This window comes from Leucoraja erinacea, chromosome 21 (assembly GCF_028641065.1).
Source record: "Leucoraja erinacea ecotype New England chromosome 21, Leri_hhj_1, whole genome shotgun sequence".
Classification (NCBI taxonomy): Eukaryota; Metazoa; Chordata; class Chondrichthyes; order Rajiformes; family Rajidae; genus Leucoraja; species Leucoraja erinaceus.
In genome coordinates this window covers 19,583,003-19,606,340 of record NC_073397.1, presented here as the reverse complement: position 1 = coordinate 19,606,340, position 23,338 = coordinate 19,583,003, and the positions used below count along the sequence as shown (strand labels likewise).

The following is a 23,338-nucleotide window of genomic DNA, read 5'->3' as shown; positions in this document are numbered from 1 at the left end:
CTGCGCTGCCCAAGGCCCAATCCCAGCCTCGGGATACACTTCAAAATACATTTCTATGATATATGAATAGGAAGGTTGCAGAGGGATATGGGTTAAACGCAGGCAAATGGGACTAGTTAGAGAAGAAAAAATGAAAACGGAGGTAGAGGTCGGGGATGGGGCCCTGGTACGTATTGAACAAAGATTGTTCGACGTTAAGTCTGTAGAAGGGTTTCGGCCCGAAACTTTGCCTATTTCCTTCGCTCCATAGATGCTACTGCACCCGCTGAGTTTCTCCAGCATTTTTGTGTACCGGCAAATGGGACTAGTCCGGTATGCCCACATGTATAGTATGGACAAGATGAGCCGAATGGCCTTTAAACCGCACCGACCAGCAATAATTCCCGTATACTACCACTCTCTTACACACTAGGGATAATTTGCAGATTAACCTGTAAACCCGCTCGACTTTATGGGAGAATGGGCAGGGTCTCTCTCCCCTGTGCTCTACCGCGGACTCTAACTCTGTACAGCTCTATGCTCTATCCCTTCCTACTAACCCTGCCGCCCTGCTCTGCTACCTGCAAAGAGCTATGGATGGCATTACAAATTCCCACTGTTCCTCGACCTTTCTAAGTATCTTTGACCTACCCAAATGCCTCAACTTACTCTGAAGTAAATTCCATCTACCAATTCAATGCCAACCTAACAAAAATGTGGCCTTCGCTCATTGGAATGAGAAGAATGGGAAGTAAACTAATTGAGATGCATAATGGCATTGATGGGCAGCACAGTAGCACAGCAGTAAAGTTACTGCTTTACAGCACCAGAGACCTATGTTTGATCCTAACTACGGGAGCTGTCTGTACAGAGTTTGTACATTCTTCCTGTGAAGGCGTGGATTTTCTCTGGATGCTCCAGTTTCCTCCCACACTCCAAAGATGTACAGGGTTGTAAGTTAATTGGCTTTGGTAAAATTGAAAATTTTCACTAGTGTGTAGAATAGTACTAATGTACGGGATGATCGCCGATTGGCGCAGACTCGGTGGGCCAAAGGACCTGTTTCCCCATTGCATCTCTAAACTCTAAACTTCAAAGTTAAAGTCCAAAGTCTAAATTATGTTACAATGGGTGTGATACTGAGAATACTCAGAGAAAAAAAAAGATTTAGGGCCTTTTTAATGATTTAATGCAAGCTGAAAGTGCCGATTGTCTGAAATAATCCTCAACTCAAACTGAAACTGAAACTTTATATTTTTATTTTTGAAACAAACAATTACTACAAACTGAGTCAGGTTCAGTTTCGATTTCCTGAAAGCACTCTGAGCTGTCCACAGACATTTTCAGACGTAATATTTAAAGTTAACTTCCAAAAGAATAAATTCCCTGTCTATTAAATATACGAATTAAAAATTAAATGCAGGTGTTAAGTCCCTGTACCTCAACGCACTTCTTTGCCTTCTCTCCGTGTTTCTTTGTTCCTAAAATGGGCACAAAGTGCTGGGTAACTCAGCGGGTCAGGCAGTCTGAAGAAGGGTCCCGACCCGAAATGTCACCCATCCATTTTCCCCAGAGGTGGCTATCTGACCTGCTGAGTTACTATAGCACTTTGTGTCTATCTTTGGCAAAAACCTGCATCTGCAGTTCTTTGTTTCTACCTCTCTTTATTCTTGTTGTGACCAAAATCTATTCATGTCTATTTTAAAAATACTTAAACCCTGGGCTTCCACAACTCCTGGAAAAAGAGAATTAATAAGAATGCAACAATCCGACCAAAGACAATTTTGCCATTTTGACCCTCAATGCTTTACCTCTTACTCTGAGGACACTTGAGTCTGCCCCCTGGTACATTTTTCAACTGATACCTGACCTATTTAGTTTAGTGTTTAGAGATACAGTGTGGAAACATGGTCTTCGGCCCACTGAGTCCACGCCAACCAGTGATCCCTGTACACTAGCACTATTCTATACTCTAGGGAATTTTGCAATCTTTACCACAGCCAATTAACCTATAAACTTGTAGGTCTTTGGATTGTAGGAGGAAACCGGACACCCGGGAAAACCCACGGATCACGGGGAGAACGTACAGACAGCACCCGTAGTCAGGATTAAGACCGGGTCTCTGGCGCTGTATGGCAGCAACTCTACCGGTGCACCACCGTGCTGCTAGTAGTGATGCCTGAGAATTCTTTGAATCTCAATGAGTTTCCCTCTCATCCTTGCACTCCAATGATTGTAGTCCAATTTTGGTTAGGTTGGCACTTAATTGGTAAATGGAATTAATTCAGAAATATCTAATGTTCAGCATTTGGCAAGACAAACAAGGCATGGTGTGATACTTAGAAAGGTTGAGGAACAGAGTGCCTATCCACAGATCCTTGAAGCCAGCAGGGCAGGGAGACAGGGTTATTAGGAAGGGATAGGCCCATAGAGCTGTACAGCACGGAAACAGGCCATTTAGCCCACCTTGTCCTTTGGAGAGTGCAGAGGAGGTTTATCAGAATGCTGCCTGGATTAGAGGGTATTAGCTATGAGGAGTTAGTAGACACACTTGGATTATTTTCCCTAGCGCGTCAGAGGTTGAGGGGAGACCAGACAGAAGTATATAAAATTATAAATGGCATAGCTGCAGTCAGAACCTTTTCCATAGGGTGGAAATGTCAAAGACAAGAGGTACAGCTTTACAATCTGTAATGGCAATTTCTAACTTTTCAATGTCCAACTTTCCATTGCCATTACTACAGGGGAATGTGGGAGTGATCTTATGCAGACAAAAGAACGGATCTTCCAGTTGTATGATTTCCAGCTCAATTGGTTCTTTATTGAAATAGTTGTACTGACAAAAAGATGAACATACCAGATCATCTATTCTTATACAAGTTGTAAAGCTTTCGTTCTTACTGTGTTCTCTCCAACTCTCGTGGCTGGTCTGATCTGGCCACTCCCTCTCCAACTATGATATATGTAACGCCCATCCGTGCTTGTCAAATGTGTTGGCCCAAACATTCAAGATATAATACTGCTAGAAATATCTAGACAGTATCTAGATTGAATATGCCAACAGTAACAGCCTACACACGGATGGGCGTTACACACCAGCCCCTAATTGGAGAGGGATATAACAAAACAATTACCAATAAACATTAAAAGGAGCTATAAAAGCTTTACATATTATCAAAAACAAAAATATGTAATATGTGTTGGCATTTAATCTTCTTTGGTGATTCTTCAATCTTCTTTGGCTTCTTGGAGCAGACATATCTTCGCTATCAGTCTTACCAAGATGTTGCTTTTAGTCTAAAGTCATACAGTATGCCGAATGTTGCTTTAAAGACTTGCATCTCTTTATCAACCTTTTCCTTTAGTTTGCCAGGATCTTTTTCATAGCTACTCATAGCAGTCTGAATCTCCTTTCTTTTTCGAGTCAACTGCAAGAGTATTGTCCTTACTTTAAGAAGCTACCGCAGTCTTCAGATTCTTCCATTATGAGAAATAGGTGATTAGAAAGTTTGTTGGGTTCAATGGATTCCTTGACAATGACGTTCACTGTGATGTCTTGCTTGATTTCCAGATCATTAGCAGAGATAGACAATAGGTGCAGGAGTAGGCCATTCAGCCCTTCGATCCAGCACCGCCATTCAATGTGATCATGGCTGATCATCTCCGTTCCTGCCTTCTCCCCATATCCCCTGACTCCGCTATCTTTAAGAGCCCTATCTAGCTCTCTCTTGAAAGACAGGCACATGGATATGCAGGAAATAGAGGGAAACCGATCATGTTCCTGCAGAGGATATTAGTTTAATTTGGCGATATGTTCGGTATGGACATTGTGGTGTATGTTCCAGTGCTATAGCTTTAAAGTCAGAGGGACAAATTTTAAGGGAGATGTGCAGGGCAGGTTTTTTTTACACAGTGGGTGCCTGGAATGCGTTGCCAGGGGTGCTGGTGCAGGCAGCTATGTTAGGCTTTTAGAGAAGCACATGGATATGCAGGGGATGGAGAGATATGGATCACGTGCAGGCAGAGGAGATTGGTTTATCTGGGCATCATATTGACTGTACGTTGAATGGCCTGTTCCTGTGTAACCGCTGTTAAAATCTCTCCTGCATTTTATATTTCCAGATTACCTCCCCCTCGACAAGAGGAACCATTGCACCGCAGCGAAAACAACCCGGCTTTGTTCTCATTTCCTGGTTGTACGATAGACTCCTCCCTCCCTCTCTCTTTCCTTCTCCCTCCCTCTCTCGCCTTCTCTCTCACACACATCGTCTTGTGCAAACAGTTGCCTCTCATCCCTACCTCATCGCCCTCTGCGGATTTATCTGGGGTAAAGTTTACCCCTCCCCTCTCTCGTTGCCCGTGCACTGGCCGCAGCCGGGGAAGGTCGGTAGGATGGAGGAGGAGGAGGAGTACGACTCCACTTGGGTGGAGAGCGAAGAGGAGCCGGGACGCTCGCCATCGCCCGCCGGCTCGCCGGAGCGGCCGCAGACGGTGAGAAGCCGGGGTTCGGGGTGCGCACCCTCTTGCGCTTGATTGACAGCTCGCCCGGGCCGCGGCTGGTGCAGAGCGGAGTCCCCGCTCCGCCACACTCCAGTACCGGCAGCGACCCACACCTACACTCGGGCCTCCTGTGTGCTGTATCTGCATGCAAACCGGCCTTCACTTAGTCAGAGTCGCACAGCAGGGAGACTGGCTCTTCGGCCTAGACGCCCCATCTCCACTCGTCCCACCTGCGTTTGACCTGTGCTTTACATTCTTTTGACTCTTAAATGCATAGTGTTTCCTGGAAGCGTGTCTTCTGATTGATAGTTACATCGAGTTACACAGCAGTTACACAAGCCATTCGGCCCAAAAGGACACAAAGTGCTGGGGTAACTCAGCGGGTCAGGCAGCATCTCTGGAGAACACGGTGACGATTTCAATCAAGCCAAATTTGCCCAAGATGCCCCATCTACCATGTACCTGTCCAAATGTCTTTTAAATGTTATTTTAGTATCTGCCGCAACTACCTCTTCTGACTCGCTCTCTTAGAGCAGGGGTTCCCAACCTTTTCCATCCCGTTTACCCCTGGCAACTTTAATAGCACATAATAATGTTATTTCATTTATTTATGAACAACTAATGATGAACAGATACCTGTATACCAGAACCAAACACAGTCAATGAGAAAAAATATGTACAAATCCAGAATCAACAAATTTACCCCCTGGGTAGGCGAAATTTACCCCCTGGGTTTTTTTTACCCCAGGTAAATTTACTCCAGGTTGGGAACCCTTGCCTTAGAGTGTAAAGGAAAGATTTGATAGGAACCTAGGGCAACTTTCACACTCAGGATAGTGGATATATGGAACCAGTTGCCAGAGGGGATAGTTGAGGCAGGTACTACAACACCATTTAAAAGGCACACAAAAAAGCTGGAGAAACTCAGCGGGTGTGTACCTTCGATTCTCCAGCATCTGCAGTTCCTTCTTAAACACCATTTAAAAGGAATTTGGACAGGTACATAGAGGGATATGTGCCAAACATGGGCAGTTGGGGCATGTTGGTCGGCATAGGCAAGTTGGGCCGAAAGGCCTGTTTCCATACTGCAAGACTCTTTGACTCACTGTCTATATCCCATTGAAGACTCTCAGAATATCTTTTTGAAGCTTCCTAACAGAGAACTGGATACTGAGTCACGATGTATCAGGCTTGCAGGCAATGATGAGGACCGAGTCAATGAGATCAGTGGGGGAAACAGAGGCCAAGATCAAATCAGAATAAAAGGACATACCTTTAGGAAGGAGATGAGGAGCAATATATTTAGTCAGAGGGTGGTGAATCTGTGGAATTAATTGCTGTGGAGGCCAAGTCATTGGTATTTTTGAAGTGGATATTAACAGGTCCTTGATTAGTGAGGGTGCCAAAGATTATGGGGAGAAGGCAGGAGAATGGGATTGAGGGGGGATAGATCAGCCATGATTGAATGGAGGAGTAGACTCAGTGGGCAAATGGCCTAATTCTGCATCCAATCACATCAGATAATACTACACATAAATATAGTCAAGCCAAACTCAAATACAATAGGTAGAGCAAAGGGGAAGAGAGAGTAAAGAATATATTTCCCAGCATTGTAGCGCATCAGTTCCATTGTCAAATGTCTGCAATGAGTTGGAAGTGAATTAGACAGTACCCTAGCTGATGGAAAGACCGTTCAGAAGTCTAATTAAAGAAGGGAAGAAGCTGTTCCTGTGTCTGGTGGTGTGCGCTTTCAAGCTTCAGCATCTTCTGCCGGATGGGAGCAGGGAGAAAGAGGAATGACCATGGATGGGCAAGTCTCTATGTTGGCTGCATTCCCAAGGCAGTATAAAGTGTAAATGGAGTCAATAGTGGGGAGTCTGGTCTGTGTGATGGACTGGGCTACATCCACAAATCTCTGCAATTTCTTACGGTCTTTGGCTGAGCTGCTCTCAAACCAAGCTGTGATGCAACCTAGCAGTATGGGGCATATGTACAAGGGTGTGATTGCCAAGCAGAAGTGGATGAATAATGTTTAGTAATATATTATAATTGGATAACATCAGGTTAAAAGATATGTGCTTTACTGTACAGGAGGACCGAGAGAAGACATGGCCTGAGCCAAATATGTGGAGGAGATCTCTGGATCACGTAGGTACCACAACGCATGCGTACATTAGATTATTATTGTCACATGTACCGAGGTACAGTGAAAGACTTTAGTTTTATGTATCCAATCAATCGTATAATACTATACATGCAAATCCAACATAAGTACGACAGGTAGTTTAGTTTATTTTACTTTAGAAATACAGCGTGGAAAGAGGTCCATCGGCCCACCGAGTCTGCACGGATCAGTAATTAACCATACACTAGTTCTATCCTAAACACTAGGGACAATTTACAGGAGCCAATTAACTTACAGACCCACACGTCTTTGGAATGTGGGAGGATACCGGAGCACCCGGAGAAAACTCACATGGTCACAGAGAAAACGAGCAAACTTCATACAGACAGCACCCGTAGTTAGGATTGAATCTGCGTTTCTGGCGCTGTGAGGCAGAAACTCTACCATTGCGCCTCCCTGAAAAATCCGATATATTAATAGTAATTTATTGTCACATGTATCTAGGCACAATGAAAACAATTTTGACATTCAAGTTAAGTAACAATCTTACTGTACATAGGCACAATCAGACTTAAGTGTAAGTGGGTATATTACACTGGGGCAGTGCACAGGAGTTGCTAGAGCTATCTTGTACCCTTCAAGTTCAGAGATGTTAAAAATGTAGACTCGGAACTTGGCCATGAAGGACTATTGTCCTGGCGATGGCACTTGGTTGGAGTTGCAAGGGTCGACGTCGGCCAGGCGATGTTGTCGCTGTCCTCCACCGCTGCTCCATGTCGCTGCAGGCCATGTCCGATCCGCCAGCTATGCCTCTTGGAGGAACGGCCAATCTAATTGAGCCCCATGCTGGTGCAGGGCCTCCAGTGGCCCACTACACCGACACATCGACCCACGAATGGGCCGTCCCCTCACCTCACCCGGCCACCACTCTGCCTCCGTGCCCCGGGGCGCCTCCGGCAGCCGACCTCTGACCAGAGAGCCGCATGGGGTGCGGGAGGTGAGCCCCCAGTCTGCTCACTGGCAGCAACGGGCAGTTTGAGGTGATCATAAGTGATAGGTGCAGAATTAGGCCATCTGGCCCATCAAGTCTACTCCGCCATTCAATCATGGGTGATCTATCTCTCCCTCCTAACCCCACTCTCCTGCCTTCTCCCCATAACCTCTGACACCTGTACTAATCAAGAAGGTGAGGCAAGGGCTCAGGTACATCCTGTGGCACTATTCACATATCCCATGTTACCAGCCTTGTGGACAGCCAGGGTTACGAGAAGGAAGATCGGGAGCAAGTAGAGAAAGGAAGAGCAAAGTGGGAGATGGACAAGGAAAGGGAGTAAAGTGTGGAGTCATGCATTTTGGTAGTAGGAATAAAGGTGAAGACTATTTTCTAAATCGTGAGAGGATTCAGAAATCGGAGGTGCAAAGGGACTTGGGAGTGTTGGTGCAAGATTCCCAAAAAGTTAATTTGCAACTTGAATCAGTAGTAAGGAAGGCAATTGCAACGCTAGCATTCATTTTGGGAGGACTAGAATATGAAAATAGGGATGTAATCCTGAGGCTTTATAAGGCACTGGTCAGACCACATTTGAAGAATTGTGAGCAGTTTTGGGCCCCAAATGTGAATGTGCTGGCATTGGAGAGGGTCCAGCGGAGGTTTATGAGAATGATCCCGGGTTGATTGGGTTAATGTATGATGAGCGTTTGACAGCCCTGGACCTGTACTCACTGGAGTTTAGAAGGATGATGGAGGGACCACATTGAAACTTACTAAATAATGAAAAGTCTGGATGGAGTGGATCTGGAGCGGATGTTTCCACTGGTGGGAGAGTCTAGAACCAGAGACCATAGCCTCAGAATAAAAGGATGCGCCTTTAGAAAGGAGATGAGGAGGAATTTCTTTAGCCAGAGGGTGGTGAATCTGTGGAAATCATTGCTACAGATGCAGGTGGAGACTAAGTCATTGTGTATTTTTAAGGTGGAGGTTGACAGATTCTTGATTAGTAAGGGTGCCAAGGGTTATGGGGAGAATGTCCAAATGTTTTTTAAAACTTGTAAATGTATCCTCCGCTCATTCTAGATACAGACTACCCTTTGAATTAAAAAGTTGACTGAGGTCCCTCCTAAATCTCTCCCCTCTCACTTGGGACCAGATTGGTTGGGCAAGGAATGGATGGGGGGGGGGGGGGGGGGTCAGAGGAGAGAGGGAGCAGAGCAAGAATCGATGGGCGGGGGGGGGAGGCTGGAAGATGCGGTTTGGGAAACACGGACTGAGGACTGGAGGAGGGGAAGATTGGATGGAAAATTGGCCACAAAGCCTTGGTTTGTGTTTAAACGAATACAATGATTAAATATAAATGTTTGTCTCTCAAGGACAAGCCTCGGCGACGGAGTAAGAGGGCAGCCATGGATCTCCAGCGATATCGGCACTACTACCCTGTAAGTCACACAGCACGGAAACAGGCCCTGCAGCCCCACTCGTCCATGCTGACCAACATGCCCCATCTAAGCTAGCCCCATTTGCCTGTGTTTGGTCCATATCCCTCTAAGCGGTTCCTATCCATGTACCTGCCCAAATGTCATTCCATATACCCACCATCTACTGAGTGAAAAGATTTCCCCTCTAATTCCTATTCCCTTTTCCCTTTTCCCTCTCACCTTAAACGTATATCCTCTGGTTCTTGATTCTCCTAGCCTTGAGAAAAGACTGCATTTACCCTATCTATTGCCCTCATGATTTGATATACCTCTATATAAGATCACTCCTCAGCCTCCTGCACTCCAGGGAATAAGGTCCCAGCCTGTCCAACCTCACCCTATAGCTCATGCCCTCAAATTACAGAAACATCTTGTAAAGCTTTGGTTAAATTCTGAATGTTTTTTGGCAGAGATTAGCAGAATGTAATTGTTCACTCCAATAACAACTCCCTATCACCTCTCTTTAGTTTAGTTTTGTTTGGAGGTACAACGTGAGCAACAGGCCCTTTGGCCCGCCGAGTCCGTACTGAACAGCAATCACCCGTCCACTAGTTCAGTCTTACACAATAGGGACAATTTACAGAAGGCAATTAACCTACAAACTTGTACGTCTTTGGGATGTGGGAAGAAACTGAAGCACCCGGAGAAAACCTACGCGGTCAGAGGGAGAACAAACTCTGTACAGACAGCACCCGTAGTCAGGATCGAACCCGGGTGTCTGGCGCTGTAATGCCCCAGTCCCACTTAGGAGACCTGAACGGAAACCTCTGGAGACTTTGGGCCCCACCCAAGGTTTCCGTGTGGTTCCCGGAGGTTGCAGGTGGTTCCTGGAGTTTGCAGGTAGTGGAAGCAGGTAGGGAGACTGACAAAAACCTCCGGGAACTGCACGGAAAGCTTAGGTGGGTCCCAAAGTTTCCATTCAGGTCTCCTAAGTGGGACAGGGGCATAATGTAGCAACTCTGCAGCTGCGCCACTGTACAACTTTTTAGTATATCCGCTCTTTCTCATGTATTTTTCTATTTTTCCCTACTCAGCTGCCTTTAATCACTCCCTCTGTACTCACTCCTCTCTGCCGAATGACGTTTGTGTTGCACTCCCTCTTGCATGTAGGTACCAGTGCTTTTCCAACATTGATCCTGCTTCTGTTCCCAACAGGATCTGAAGGAGAACGTGGAGCAGAGTGGCAACTCCAACTTTATGTTCTATATGAACAAAATATGCTCACAACCCAACGGTAAGTCCCGGCCTGCTGATTAATCCCCTTATCCATTAGGATGGCGGGTGTCATGGGCAAGGCCAGCATTGATTACCCATGCCAAGATTGTCATGGGAAGGTACCACTACAGACACGTGGCAGAGGTTGGGTTTGGTGTGTGGGCTTCTGATCCAGGGATGATGAAGGAATGGCCGATGTATCGGTGTGATCTCCACAAAATAGACGACAGGCTTGACATGTACCTTAGAGAGCAAGAGTGAAAAGTGTTTTATTGTCATATGTCCGGAAACGGAACTATGTAATTCTTACCAAGTACTCTGTTTACAGTACTCTGTGAACACCATAATAAACAACAAAAAAATAAGTGGGGCGTCACGGTGGCACAGCGGTAGTGCTGCTTCCTGACTATGGATGCTGCCAGTACGGTGTTTGTATGTTCTCCCTGTAACCGCGTGGGTTTTCGCCGGGTGCTCTGGTTTCCTCCCGCACTCCAAAGACATGTGGGCTTGTAAGTTAATTGGCTTTGGTTAAATTGTAAATTGTCCCTGGTGTGTTGGATAGTGTTGGTGTAAAAGGTGATCGCTAGTCGGTGCACACTCGGTGGGCCGAAGGGCCTGTTTCTTCACTGTATCTCTAAAATCTAAAGTCAGTCACACCCAGTGTAACAATTTGACTTAGTCCATGAACATAGACTCAACAAGCTATTGTTTCATACATTTATTTTTGCTGCTTTCAATCTTTCAAATACTGATGGAGAATTCTTTGCTTATTAGGATATAAAATAGTGGACATGTTAACTAAATGGAAGGGAAAATATGAACACTTGGAGAGGAACCACTCATACATCCAATGGTACGTACCTGAATGGGACAAATGTCACCCTATAACAGACGTCGGACTAACTGGTCCATCTTTTCCTGCTTTATGTCTGTCTCCTTTATTTTAACGTGGTCTCTGAAGGTGACATGTTTTAACTGACTAAGAAAAGAAGTAAGGGGAAAATATATATATTTTTTAACGCTAATGGTTTGTTGAATCTTGGTGGACGCTACTTCAAGAACGAGGGGATAGGGTTAGCAATTGGACAGGTGCCCTGAAGCGATTAAAGTGCAATGGGAGAGTGTGGTGTTTGGGTCTGTTATACAAAGGCCTTTCAAGGTGCTATGATAGATGGGCCTCCATCTGTCCTAGCACCTTGAAAGGCCTGTGTATAACAAATGTCCAGTATTTTCCAATTTAGCTCCTCTCCTTACAGTGGGCTATTAAACTGCACTACACTGCATCCTGGTACACCCACTGTAACAAGCATGCTACTTAATTGCAGTTGCAGTCATAATTTCTGTATGGTATGTCTGATTTCATCCTAGTTTCTAATCAATTGAGTTTGATTTAGGATTATTATTGTCACATGTACCAAGGTATAATTTAGTTGATAGTGATGTGTGTCAAGAAAAAAAACAACTTTTTGTTGCATGCTCTCCAGTCAGCAGAAAGACTATACATGATTACATTCAAGCCATCCAGTGTCCAGATACCGAATGAAGAGAATAATATTTAGAGAATAAAGTAAAGTCTGAATGATGAAAAGTATCGTGAAAACCTTTGTTTTGCATGCTACCCAATCAGATCACTACATAAATATAATCGTACAATAGGTAGAGCAAAAGGGAAGATACCGAGTGCAGAATATAGTTCCCAGCATTGTAGCGCATCAGTTCCAGAAACAATGTCCAATGTTTGCAATGGACTAGAGGTGAATCGGACAGTTCCGTAACTTATGGAAGGACCATTCAGAAGCCTGATAACAGTGGGGAAGAAGCTGTTCCTGAGCGCTGTGCACTTTCAAGCTTCTGTACCTTCTGCTGGACGGCAGCAGGGAGAAGAAGGTATGAACGGAGTTGGGATCAGTCTTTGATTATGTTGGCTGCTTTGTGTTTTCAGGTTGTTTCCGCTACGGGAACCTGGAATGAACTGGTGGGCCAAAGAACTGACAATTCAAGAAATCAAGGTGTGTTTTGTGGAGAGGGGTAGAAGAGATAGTCAGCATGTTGTCCCTGCTTTAGAAAGTCAGACAGCATAGAAACAGGTCCATCGGCCCACCGAGACGCACATTTTCTGTGTTATCCCACTTTTGCATCCTGGTTTACAAATAAAGACATAAAGTGCTGGTGTAACTCAGCGGGTCACACAGCATTTCTGGAGGACATGGACAGGCTACTTTTACTTCACTTTAGAGATACAGCGCGTTAACAGGTCCTTCAGCCCACCGAGCCCACGCCAACCAACGATAACCCTGTATACTAACTATCTTACACACTAGGGACAATTTACTATTTTACCAAAGCCAATTAACCTACAAACCTATACTTCTTTTGGAGTGTGGGCGGAACCCATAGCAACCAGAGAAAAGCCACAAAGTCACAGGGAGAACGTACAAACTCCGTAGATAGTCAGGATCGAATCCAGGTCTTTGGCGCTGTAAGGCAGCAACTCTACCTCTACGCCACTGTGCAGCCAACGTTTCCGGTCCTTTCCGGATCTATCTTCAAACTGATTGAGGGAGAAAGCTGGAAGAGAGATGGAGGCGGGACATAACCGGACAAGTGATAGGTGGATACAGGTGAGGGGGTGGGGTTGATAGGCAGATTGGTGGACAAAGACCAGAGATGGGTAGATGACAAAAGAAGACGAGCGAAATGTGATGCCAGAGGAATGGATATAGTTTGACGGAAATTGATGTACACCATTTATTATTTATCCATGTTCTCCTGAGATGCTGCCTGACCTGCTGAGTTATTCTAGCACTCTGTCTTTTTTTGTAAACCAGCATCTGAAGTTCCTTTAGCTGAATCTCTTTTGCTATTCTCAGTTTATCGTAAATCTATCCTTCCTTAGACAGAGAGATCAGACTTGCGGACAATATGTCAGGTATGGTCTCACTCGAACATGTATCATTGGAGCAAGCTATCTCTACTCTTGAATTCAAACCATCTTGCATGAAGGATATTGCACTGTAATGGAACATTTAAATCATTGACTGTGTTAGAGATCAATAAATAAATCTTTCACTATCAACAGTCATTCAAACTATCCAGTGTTGCAAAGGAGAGGCTGATCGAAGCATACAAGATGATGCTGGATTTCTACGGCATTCAGCTGGTGAATGAAGAAACGGGAGAGGTGAAGCGCGCCCATCATTGGAAGCAGCGGTTTCACAATCTCAATCAGTGAGTACAGGCAAATGCTTTCATTTCTATGGAACCGATGCCTCAGGGAAGTGTAAAAATTCAGTCTGAAGAAGAGTCGCAAAGCAACCCAAAACTACTAATCCCTTTCTTCCACAAATGCTACCTGATCTGCTGAGTTACTCCAACTATTTGTGTTTTAAGGGCCTGCCCCACTTAGGCGATTTTTTAGGCATCTGCCGACGACCGTCATAGTCGTAGCAGGTTGCCGAAAAACCAGCGACTGGACCCTCCCTATGACAATGTCTACGGCAAGCTACAACAACCTACCACCCAGTCCACGTCAAGCTACAGCAAGCTACCGACAACCAGCGACCCATTAGGACGAACACACCTACGACAACCTACGATCACACAGGCGACAATGGATAAAGGGGAAATCTTTTGGGACTGAGATGAGAAAAATATTTTTTACACAGAGAGTGGTGAATCTCTGGAATTCTCTGCCACAGAATGTAGTTGAGTCCAGTTCATTGGCTATATTTAAGAGGGAGTTAGATGTGGCCCTTGTGGCTAAAGGGATCAGGGGGTATGGAGAGAAGGCAGGTACAGGATACTGAGTTGGATGATCAGCCATGATCATATTGAATGGCGGTGCACAAGAACGGAACTCACTATCAAAACAAGGAGGGGACGGGGGACACAATTTATGGCGGACGAGCGCATGCGCACACTCACACACGCGTGCGAGGCTTCAGAGGCTCAATCCAGCGCTAAATGCAGCCCAACTGCCTGTCTCACTGGGTTAACTACAGCTCTGTCTGGACTGACGGGATACCAGCGCTGCTTCTCCGCGCTGGCCATATTTCCCGCAAGCCCAGGCAGGTTAACCTGGCGGGGATGTCGCCCACCTCTCAAAACATGGGGGGGGACATGTCCCCTCTGGCCCCCCCCCCCCCCCCCCCCGGTTTTCCGCCCCTGGCGGTGCAGGCTCGAAGGGCCGAATGGCCTACTCCTGCACCTATTTTCTATGTTTCTAACCTATGACAACTGAAGTCAACCTGCGTCCACCCGCGACAAACTACGACCCTGTCGGCGACAACTGAAGACAATTCAGTCGCTGGTATCTGTCGCCAGTTGACGTAGGTAGTCGTCAATGGAATTCATCAAAGTCAGCACCAGCGACAACCTACGTCACCTGGCGACACCGTACGACAGCGCCTACATCAGGAGAAGTCAAGCGAAGCTCATTGGCGTCAAATTTTTTGAACATGTTGAAAATCCAGCGGCGACCAGAAAGGTGCTACGACTCTTTGGGCGACTGAGGAGACTACTCGCGTCTCACGACCGTGTGGCGACAGTCTAGTTGCCTGTAGTCGCCTAAAAAATAGCCTAAGTGGAACAGACCCTTTATTCAAGATTCCAGCATCTGCAGTTTCTTGGCATCAAGTCGAAATAGGCCCTTCGGCCCAACTTGCCTATGCTGACCAAGATGCCCCATCTACACCAGTCCCACCTGTCTGCGTTTGGCCACTATACCTGTAAACCTTTCCTATCCATGTACCTGTCCAAATGTCATCTAAATGCTGTAATACTACCTGCCTCAACTACCTCTTCTTGCAGCTCGTTCCATATACCCACTACATTGTGTCAAAAAGTTTCCCCTCGGGTTCCAATTAATTCTTAATTTTCCTACTCTAAGTAAAAGACTGTGCATCTACCCTAGCTACTCCCCTCATGATTTTGTACATCTCTATAAGATCACTTCTCATCCTTCTGTGCCCCAAGGAATAAAGCCCGAGCCTACGCAACCTCGCCCTATAGCTCAGGCCCTCGAGTCCTGGCAACATCCTCGAAAATCTTCTCTGCACCGTTTCCAGATTAGTTTCAGGAATTCAGGGGTGAAAACGTTTTGTTTGACGGATTGTACCATCAATTTCATATGTTCATAAGTTATAGGAACAGAATTAAGCTATTCGGTCCATCAAGTCTACTCTGTCATTCAATCATGGCTGATTGATCTATCTTTCCCTCTCAACCTTATTCTCCTGCCTTCACCCCATAACCTCTGACACTCGTACTAATCAGGGACACCAGGTTGGAAATGTCTATGTCCCACTGCTACGATGTTCTTGTTGCAGAATTGGGGTTTGACTTTGATCCTTTCTCTTTCTAATTTTAGACACATGCACAACAATCTCCGCATCACAAGGATACTGAAGTGCCTCGGAGAGTTGGGTTTCGAGCACTATCAGACACCGCTGGTTAAGTTCTTTCTCGTAGAAACCTTGATCAACAAGCAGTTACCTCAGGTTAAGGACAGCATACTGGACTACTTTCTTTACACCATCAGAAATAAATCGGAGAGAAGGAAGTTGATACTTTTTGCTAAGGAACATTATCAGCCTCTCACCGATTTTGTCTGGGGACCGCCCAGAGGAACAGAACACCGATTCAGCCATATCTGCGAAGAGGTGAAGAAGGAGGTGGTGGAACAACAGAGTGAGGAAAGTTTGGATGAAGACCTATTGACTAAAATTAGCGACGTGCCATCGGAGGCAGGCAAAGACCAGGCTCTGAAAACGAGACAAAGATGTTCACATTCAAGTGAGGAGAGTACAAACGTCATAAAGGACACTGATCAAGGACCTGAAGATCTTTCAGTGTGTGCGACTCTCGATACTGATTCGAGTAATGACGAGAAGACTAGTTGTGAGGGGAAATCTCCAATTCCTGAAGATCCTGAAAAACCAACTGAATGCGAGGACGAACTTGTCGCCAAAGTCAGTGAGACCATCTCACCACCAGAGAACTGTGAAGCCAGACCCAGAGAGAAACCCGAAGATCATTTGACATTGCCTGCAACAGAAGTTGTGGTTGAAGCTAGCAGCGAACAAGGAGAGAAATCCAAAGACAATGCATTGTCTTCAGGAGAACCCAACCTGTTGACCATGGAAGAGAATAAATCAACGACAGAAGGCCACACCACAACAAACACAGCGGGACTGATGGAGGGAGTATCTGTGACAAAACTAGCCGTCACGGAAGATGATAAGACTGCAACGGAAGCGAGCAAAATTGGGAATGCGGCACCTGGAATGATGGATGAGGGAAATGAGCCAGAATCAAACATCAGGGAAGATGGAAGTCTTGCAAAGGAAGATACAACAAGGAATACAGGAATGACAGGCCAGAACACGTTAGCTGAGTCACTTGGGCATGAAGAGCTCAATAAACCTGTTGATGAAAGTGAGACTCAGAGATTTAATAAAGATGAAGACAAGTGTGGGGAGGCAATGGAAATTCAAGAAACAAGAATTATTGAAGAAGACCACAGTGAAGAAGATGTAGAAATGGAGCCAAGTGATAATTAAATGACCAGGAAGCACAGATAATTAGACGGAGAAAAAAGATTTAAAGTCCTAGGAAACAGGCAAATAATTTGTGGCTTTGTCATGCTGTGAGGTTTTAGGATACACCTTTGTGAAAGAGCAAAAGGTCTCTGTGCATCAAGAAAACTGGGAAGATCGTGCTAACACACGATGACGCTTTAGGGGTTGGGGCGTGAATTGGCCCGTTGTCCATAAACCTTTGAATGCAAGGGACTGAATTTGGAATTTATTGCATATTAATAAAGTTCCCGGTTTTCTTAATATAACTTTGATTGCAGAGGAAGTTGAATAAAAAAACAATTTTATACCATGATCTAGACAGGTTTTCTTCTGTAACTGTTGTTCCGTAATCCCTGACACAAGTGTCTATGTAAGCTGATATGCTTACCACTAGTATATCGTGTTCGTACATACCTTGAGCGGAGGTAGAGGTCGGGGATGGGGCCCTGGTACACCTCGAACAAGGAATGTTCGACGTACACGACAAAGAGGCAGGCGTAGCTGGGGCCCATGCGCGTGCCGATAGCTACGCCTTGTATTTGGAGGAAATGGGAAGAGTCAAATGAGAGGTTATTGAGGGTAAGGACCAACTCCGCTAGGCGGAGGAGAGTATCAGTGGACGGGTATAGGTTGCTTCTCCGGTCGAGGAAGAACCTGAGGGCTTTGAGACCATCCTGGTTGGGGATGGCGGTGTAGAGTCTCCCTCAGTCTGAAGAAGGGTTTCGGCCCGAAACGTTGCCTATTTCCTTCGCTCCATAGATGCTGCTGCACCCGCTGAGTTTCTCCAGCACTTTTGTCTACCTATCATGTTCAGACAATCTTGTGGAGAGTAACCAGAATGGGAGGAACTGTTGCAAGAAGCCATGGATGGATGACGTGTATGTACCTGAAACCCTGGTGCGGTCAGAACTGGGAGGAAATGTTGCAAGTCTGAAGAAGGGTCCCGACCCAAAACGTCACCTATCCATATTCTGCATGGATGCTGCCTGAACCGCTGAGTTACTCCAGCACTTTGTCTTTTTTTGTGCAGAGCAAAAGCAGGTATTAATATAATAAAATGCTCAATTCATTTCATAGAAGCATCATCAAATAACTTGAAAAAACTCTATACATTAATTTAAAATGAGTCAAAGAGACGGCATGGAAATAGGCCCATTGGTCCAACTCGTCTCCTCAGTTTGCCATCGTTCTGTTTTCAGCCCCATCCCTCCTACCTCCAGACTGAACAAGGATAGAATTAATCTGGTCTTTGCCTGTCAGCCCACCAGCCTCCACATCCGACCAATCATTCTCCAACATTTTGGCCACCTTCAATATGGCCCCCCACCAGTCACATCGTCCCATTCTACCCTTTCCACTTTCCATCGAGCCCCACTCTCCACAACGTCTTGGTTCACTCACCCCTTCACCAGGTACTTTCCCTGCAACCACAGGAGATGCAACACCTGTCCCTCCCTCGCCTCTAGCAATGACCCCTGCAGCCCTTCCAGGTGTGAAAGAGGTTCACATGGAGGCCAACTTCTATTGCCTTCCGTTTTCCGATGTGGCCTCCACTACATCAACAAGACCAAGCGTAGATGAAGAGATTGCTCTTGCACCAGGGCCTGCTGCATCTCATGGTTGCTAACCATTGAAAATCCCTTTCCCATTCATTTTCCCATACAGACCTGTCTGTCCTGGGCCTCCTCCATTGCCTGAGTGAGGCCACATGCAAATTGGAGGAACAGTGCTTCATATTTTGCTTGGGCGGCTTACAACCCAGCGTTAGGAAGCGGGAAGGGGAGTTGAAATGGTTGGCAACCGGGAGATCCTGCAGGCCTCCGCAGGCAGTACGGGAATATCTGAAATTAAAATTGTAAATGCTGGCAACATTCAGCAGCAACTGTGGAAAGAAACAGTTAATGTTTCAAGTCGAGAAATTATGATGTCCCAGACCTGAGACATTAATTGTTTCTCTCTCCACAGATGCTGCCTGACCTGCTGAGTGTTTCCAGCATTTTATGTTTTAATTCTGTTGTAGGGCTAAAGGAATGAGTAATGGGCCTGTTCCACTTGGAGATTTTTTAAGCAACTGTCATAGTCGTAGCAGGTCGACCAAAAAACCGACGACAACCTACGACAGCACCGACGTCAGGAGAAATCAAGCTACGCTCATTGGCGCCAAACCCACTGTCCCCAAAAAATTTTTTTCAACATGTTGAAAATTTTGCGGCGACCAGAAAGACACTACGACTTTTTGCTCGACTGAGGAGACTACTCCCGGCGACCACCGGCTAACATGGGACGCCAAACTAGTCGCCTGTCGTTGCATAAAAAGTCGCCTAAGTGGGACAGGCCCATAAAGAATGCAAATGAGGAGTTTGTTCCATTAAGGGAAGGCAAACGCCCAATGGACAGAATAGCCTCCTTTCAGCCAGTAGCAATCAGATTGATGTCATAGAAAAACATGATACCCAAACAGGCCCTTCAGCCCATCTAGTCCATGTTGGCCAGCACGTGCCCGACCATTCCCTGATTCCATAACCCACCCCATGGACTCTAGTTGGTCTGGCCTTTACCGGAGGAGGTGGAATGGCCACCATGTGCTAATTTGCCGATCTTCCAACCACTCCACCCCACTGTCCCTTACCCACTGTGTATAGAGAGAGAATCTACCCACCGCATTCTTATTGTGTCTTGAAGGTGACACGGTGGTCAGCGGTAGAGTTACTGCCTTACAGCATCAGAGGCCCGGGTTCAATCCTGACTGTGGGTGCTGTCTGTAGAGAGCTGGTACGTTCTCCCTGTGAATGCGTGGGTTTTCTCCGGGTGCTCCGGTTTCCTCTCACCAAAGACATACAGCTTTGTAGGTTAATTGGCTTCGGTAAATTGTCCCGAGTGTGTAAGATCATGCAAGTATGCAGGGTGATTGCTGGTTGACGGACTCGGTGGGCTGTAGGGCCTGTTTCCACGCTGTATTTCGAGAGTCTTGTCTTTTGCAGGGCATTTTTCTTTACACTGTTCTGCACTACAGCACATGAACAGGCCCTTTGGCCCACAATGCCCATACCACGCATAATGCCAAAACAAACTAATCTCCTCTGCCTGCATGTGATCCATATCCCTCCATTCCCTGCATATTGATGTGCCTATCTAAACACCACTTCAACACCACTATCGTATCTGCCTCCACCACTACTGGCAGCATGTTCCGAGCACGTCCTGTGCAAAAAAAAACTTGCCCTGCAAATCTCCTTTAAACTTTGCCCCTCTCACCTTACAACTATGCCCTCTGATCTTTGACATTTCCATCCAGGGGGAAAGGTTCTGACTGTCTACCCTATCTGTGCCTCTCCAAATTTTACACACTACCCTGTATGTGTGATATATCTATAATTTGTTTTGTTTATGCTGTCTGATACATTGTGTCTGTGATGCTGCTGCGAGCAAGATTTTTATCGTACCTCACCCCACTTGTGCAGATGACAATAAACTTGACTTGACATATGTGCTTGTATTGACGGCGGTATATACTACGGAGTTTGGATTGATTTAAACTTTGAATTGGAGACACAAGGAACTCAATACTGTAAATGCTGGAATCTTCAGCACAACGCAAAGTGCTGGAGGAACTCAGCGGGAATGGACCGGCACATTTCGATCGGGACTATAATTTCTTCAGTCTGTGAGGAAGTGTCCCGACCTGAAACGCCGTCTGTCCATTCCCTCCACCGATGCTGCCCGACCCGCTGAGTTCCTCCAGTTTTGAACGCTGCTTGAACTGAGGAACTTGCTGCCTTTCTCTCCGGAGCGACGGGGTTTCTGTTTGAAAGATCCAACATGGAATCAGATCCTTCGGCCCACCGAGTCATGCCGACCACGTTAGTTCTATTTTATCCCACATTCTCATCCACTCCCAGCACCTAGGAGGTCATATACAGAGGGCCAATTAACCTACAAACCCGCATGTCGTAACCGGGGTACCTGGAACAAACCCACACGGTTACAGAGTGCAAACTCCGCACACACACACACACAGACATCACCCGAGGTCAGGACCGAACCCAGGTCTCTGGCGGTGTGAGGCAGCGTCTCTACCAGTTGCGCCACTGTGCCGCCCTCAAACTTGAAGAATCCTCTCTAAAACCCTCCGCCTCTCCAGCGCCCACCTTTAAACCACCTCTGCAGACGTGTTGTGAGCTCGGTGTTGGATTGGGTCTTGGGATGAGTTACTGAGCGCTCGGCGCTAGCTAAATGCCGGCGGTTGGTGTGTGGGGAGAGTGGAGGGAGGGGACATGCTGGGGTGAAGCTTTGAAGGCTTTGCCAAGCCCCCCGCCCCTGTGCTGAGGCGCTGTCAATCACAGCGGACAGGGGCAGTAGTCGGCGCTAGAGGCTGGGGGTGATCCTTGCCCTGGTCTCATCCACTATTTCGTGCAAAGCGGGAGCTGAACGAGAGAGCTGGGGAGCATGGCTGCGTTTTCAGCGCTGGGACTATTCGTGTTGAGCCACCTCCTCGCCCAGCCTGGAGTACAGGTAGGGTGCCGGCCGTTGCCGGGGGACAGGGGGGGGGGGGGGGGGGGACGGGGGGGGGGGGTGGGGGGGGGGGGGGGGGGGGGGGGGGGGGGGGGGGGGGGTGGGGGGGGGGGGGGGCGGGGGGGGGGGGGGGGGGGGGGGGGGGGGGGGCTTGAGAGAGAGGGGGGGTGGGGGGGTTGGAGTTAGGGTGGGGGGATGCGATGTTACCCCAGGTCGGAGTTTGGGGGTGAGAGCGTCCGGTGGGAGAAGGGGTAGTGAAGCGGGCAGAGGTGGGGTGTGTGGGGGGGTCCATGCTCACCCACTCCCCAGGATACACAGACCCCCCCCCCCCCCCTAAATAACACTGACCCCCCCCCCCCCCCCCCCCCCGCTAGAAACCGGATCACACTCGCTCCCACCCCTCCCCTCCCCCCCCCCCCCCCCCCCCCCCGGGACGATGCTGACCCCTTCGACCACACTCACCCCACACCCTCCCCGGACCATTCTTCCCCCCACAAAAATAAACTCTTCCCCCCATCTCCCATATTGTGCCCCCCCAACCCACACACACAGACACACATTTACCCAACTATACTCCCCCCCCCCCCCCCCCCCGGGTCAATTCTCTCCTCCGGACCGCGCATCCCGTCCCCGTGCACCCTCTGGACCACACCTGGGGGGAACTGGCCCGCTCCCCGCACTGAGGCGGGAGGCCACTCGGCCCACCGCGTCGATGTTGGCGGAGGGAGAAGGCCACTGGGCGGCCAGGGACGGGGTAAAGCGCCGCCAATATCTGCCCCCGTTGCTCCTGAACGGAGAGGCGCCGGTTGTGAGTTATATTTCCGGGAAGGAAAGGGGGTTTATTTGGGGCGGGGGGGAGGGGGGGGGGTAAGACTGAAATGTGTGAGTGTGGGATCTGTCATCTTGGGCTCCTGGGAGAGGGTGGGGGGCAATATCTCACCCGCTCTGTCCCGCGGGGAGTGGGTTTGACTGGGAAAGGGAGGTGGAAGGGGGAGGGTGGGGAGGGATGAGAATGGGGAGATGTTTGGGAAGGAGACGGGTTAGGTGGGGGGGGGGGGGGGGGGGGGGATGGGGTTGGAGAATGGGGAGAGGGGAAAGTATTGAGGGGTTGAGAGGGGGGAGGAGAGGGGGTTGGGAGATGGGGATGAGATTCCTCTGTGTCCCCCCTCTGGTGCAAGGAACGCTGCCTGTCTGTGCTCAAGCCCAAGGTACAATGATCGCGTTGTTGCCGCCGATCCCCGCTATTTGGTTCTTGGGTTGAAAGGAATGCGGTTCTGTGCCCGCACCGTTGGCCCCCGCCGGGACACACGCACCACCCCCCCGGCTTCTGTCAGACCCCCCCCCCCCAAATCGCTCAACATTCAGCAGAAGACCATTCGCTCCATCAAGCCCGTGCTAGCTCATGAGTTTCAACTCTACTGCTCCATACTGTTTTGAACTTTACCGATGTCTGTGGTTCCCCCCCCCCCTCCCTTCCCCCCCCCCCCCTCCCCTCCCCCTTTCACCCGCCCATCCCTTTCCTCTCCCCTTCCTCCTCTCTCTCCTCCTCTCCCTCCACCATCACCCTCTCCCCTCCCCTCGCCCTCCTCCCTCTCCCCCCCTCCCTCCTCCTCCTCCCTCCATCTCCATCCCCTCCCCCAATCCTTCCCCACTCCCCCCCCTCCACATTCCCCCCATTCCCTCTCCCCTCTCCCCCCCACTCTCTGCCCCTCTCTCCCCACCCATTCCTTCCTCACTCTCTTCGCTCTCCCCGCCACCCTCTCCCCCCTCCTTATCTACCTCCCCCGTACCCCCTCCATCCCTCCACCCACACCCCTCCCTCTTCCCTCTTTTTCTACTCTCCCACCCTCCCCATCCCTCTCTCCCCCACTCCCTCGCCCACTCCCTTCCCCACCCCTCCCTTCCCCACCCCTCCACCCTTTCTCCCCCCCTCGCTCCCTCCCCCCCCCCCCCACTC

At 48.1% G+C, this 23,338-nt stretch overlaps 2 protein-coding genes across 2 annotated transcripts in view; both read left to right on the top strand.

Annotated features, from left to right (window-relative positions):
* The first annotated feature begins 13 nt into the window (after nt 1-13).
* LOC129707352 (opioid growth factor receptor-like protein 1) lies at nt 14-17,182 on the top strand. The gene is made up of 9 exons (XM_055652327.1): nt 14-166; nt 4,102-4,470; nt 6,571-6,627; nt 8,972-9,037; nt 10,232-10,310; nt 11,066-11,144; nt 12,234-12,300; nt 13,371-13,519; nt 15,660-17,182. Exons 1-9 carry the CDS (start codon nt 107-109, stop codon nt 16,849-16,851), a joined length of 2,118 nt encoding a protein of 705 aa, XP_055508302.1. The 5' UTR covers nt 14-106; the 3' UTR covers nt 16,852-17,182.
* A 4,022-nt stretch (nt 17,183-21,204) lies between these two features.
* Nucleotides 21,205-23,338, top strand: part of col9a3 (collagen, type IX, alpha 3) — a 76,137-nt gene continuing 74,003 nt past the window's right edge. Inside the window, exon 1 of the mRNA XM_055652326.1 lies at nt 21,205-21,381. Coding sequence (XP_055508301.1) covers nt 21,316-21,381 — 66 coding nt within the window. The 5' untranslated portion in view covers nt 21,205-21,315. The remainder of the gene's footprint in view (nt 21,382-23,338) is intronic.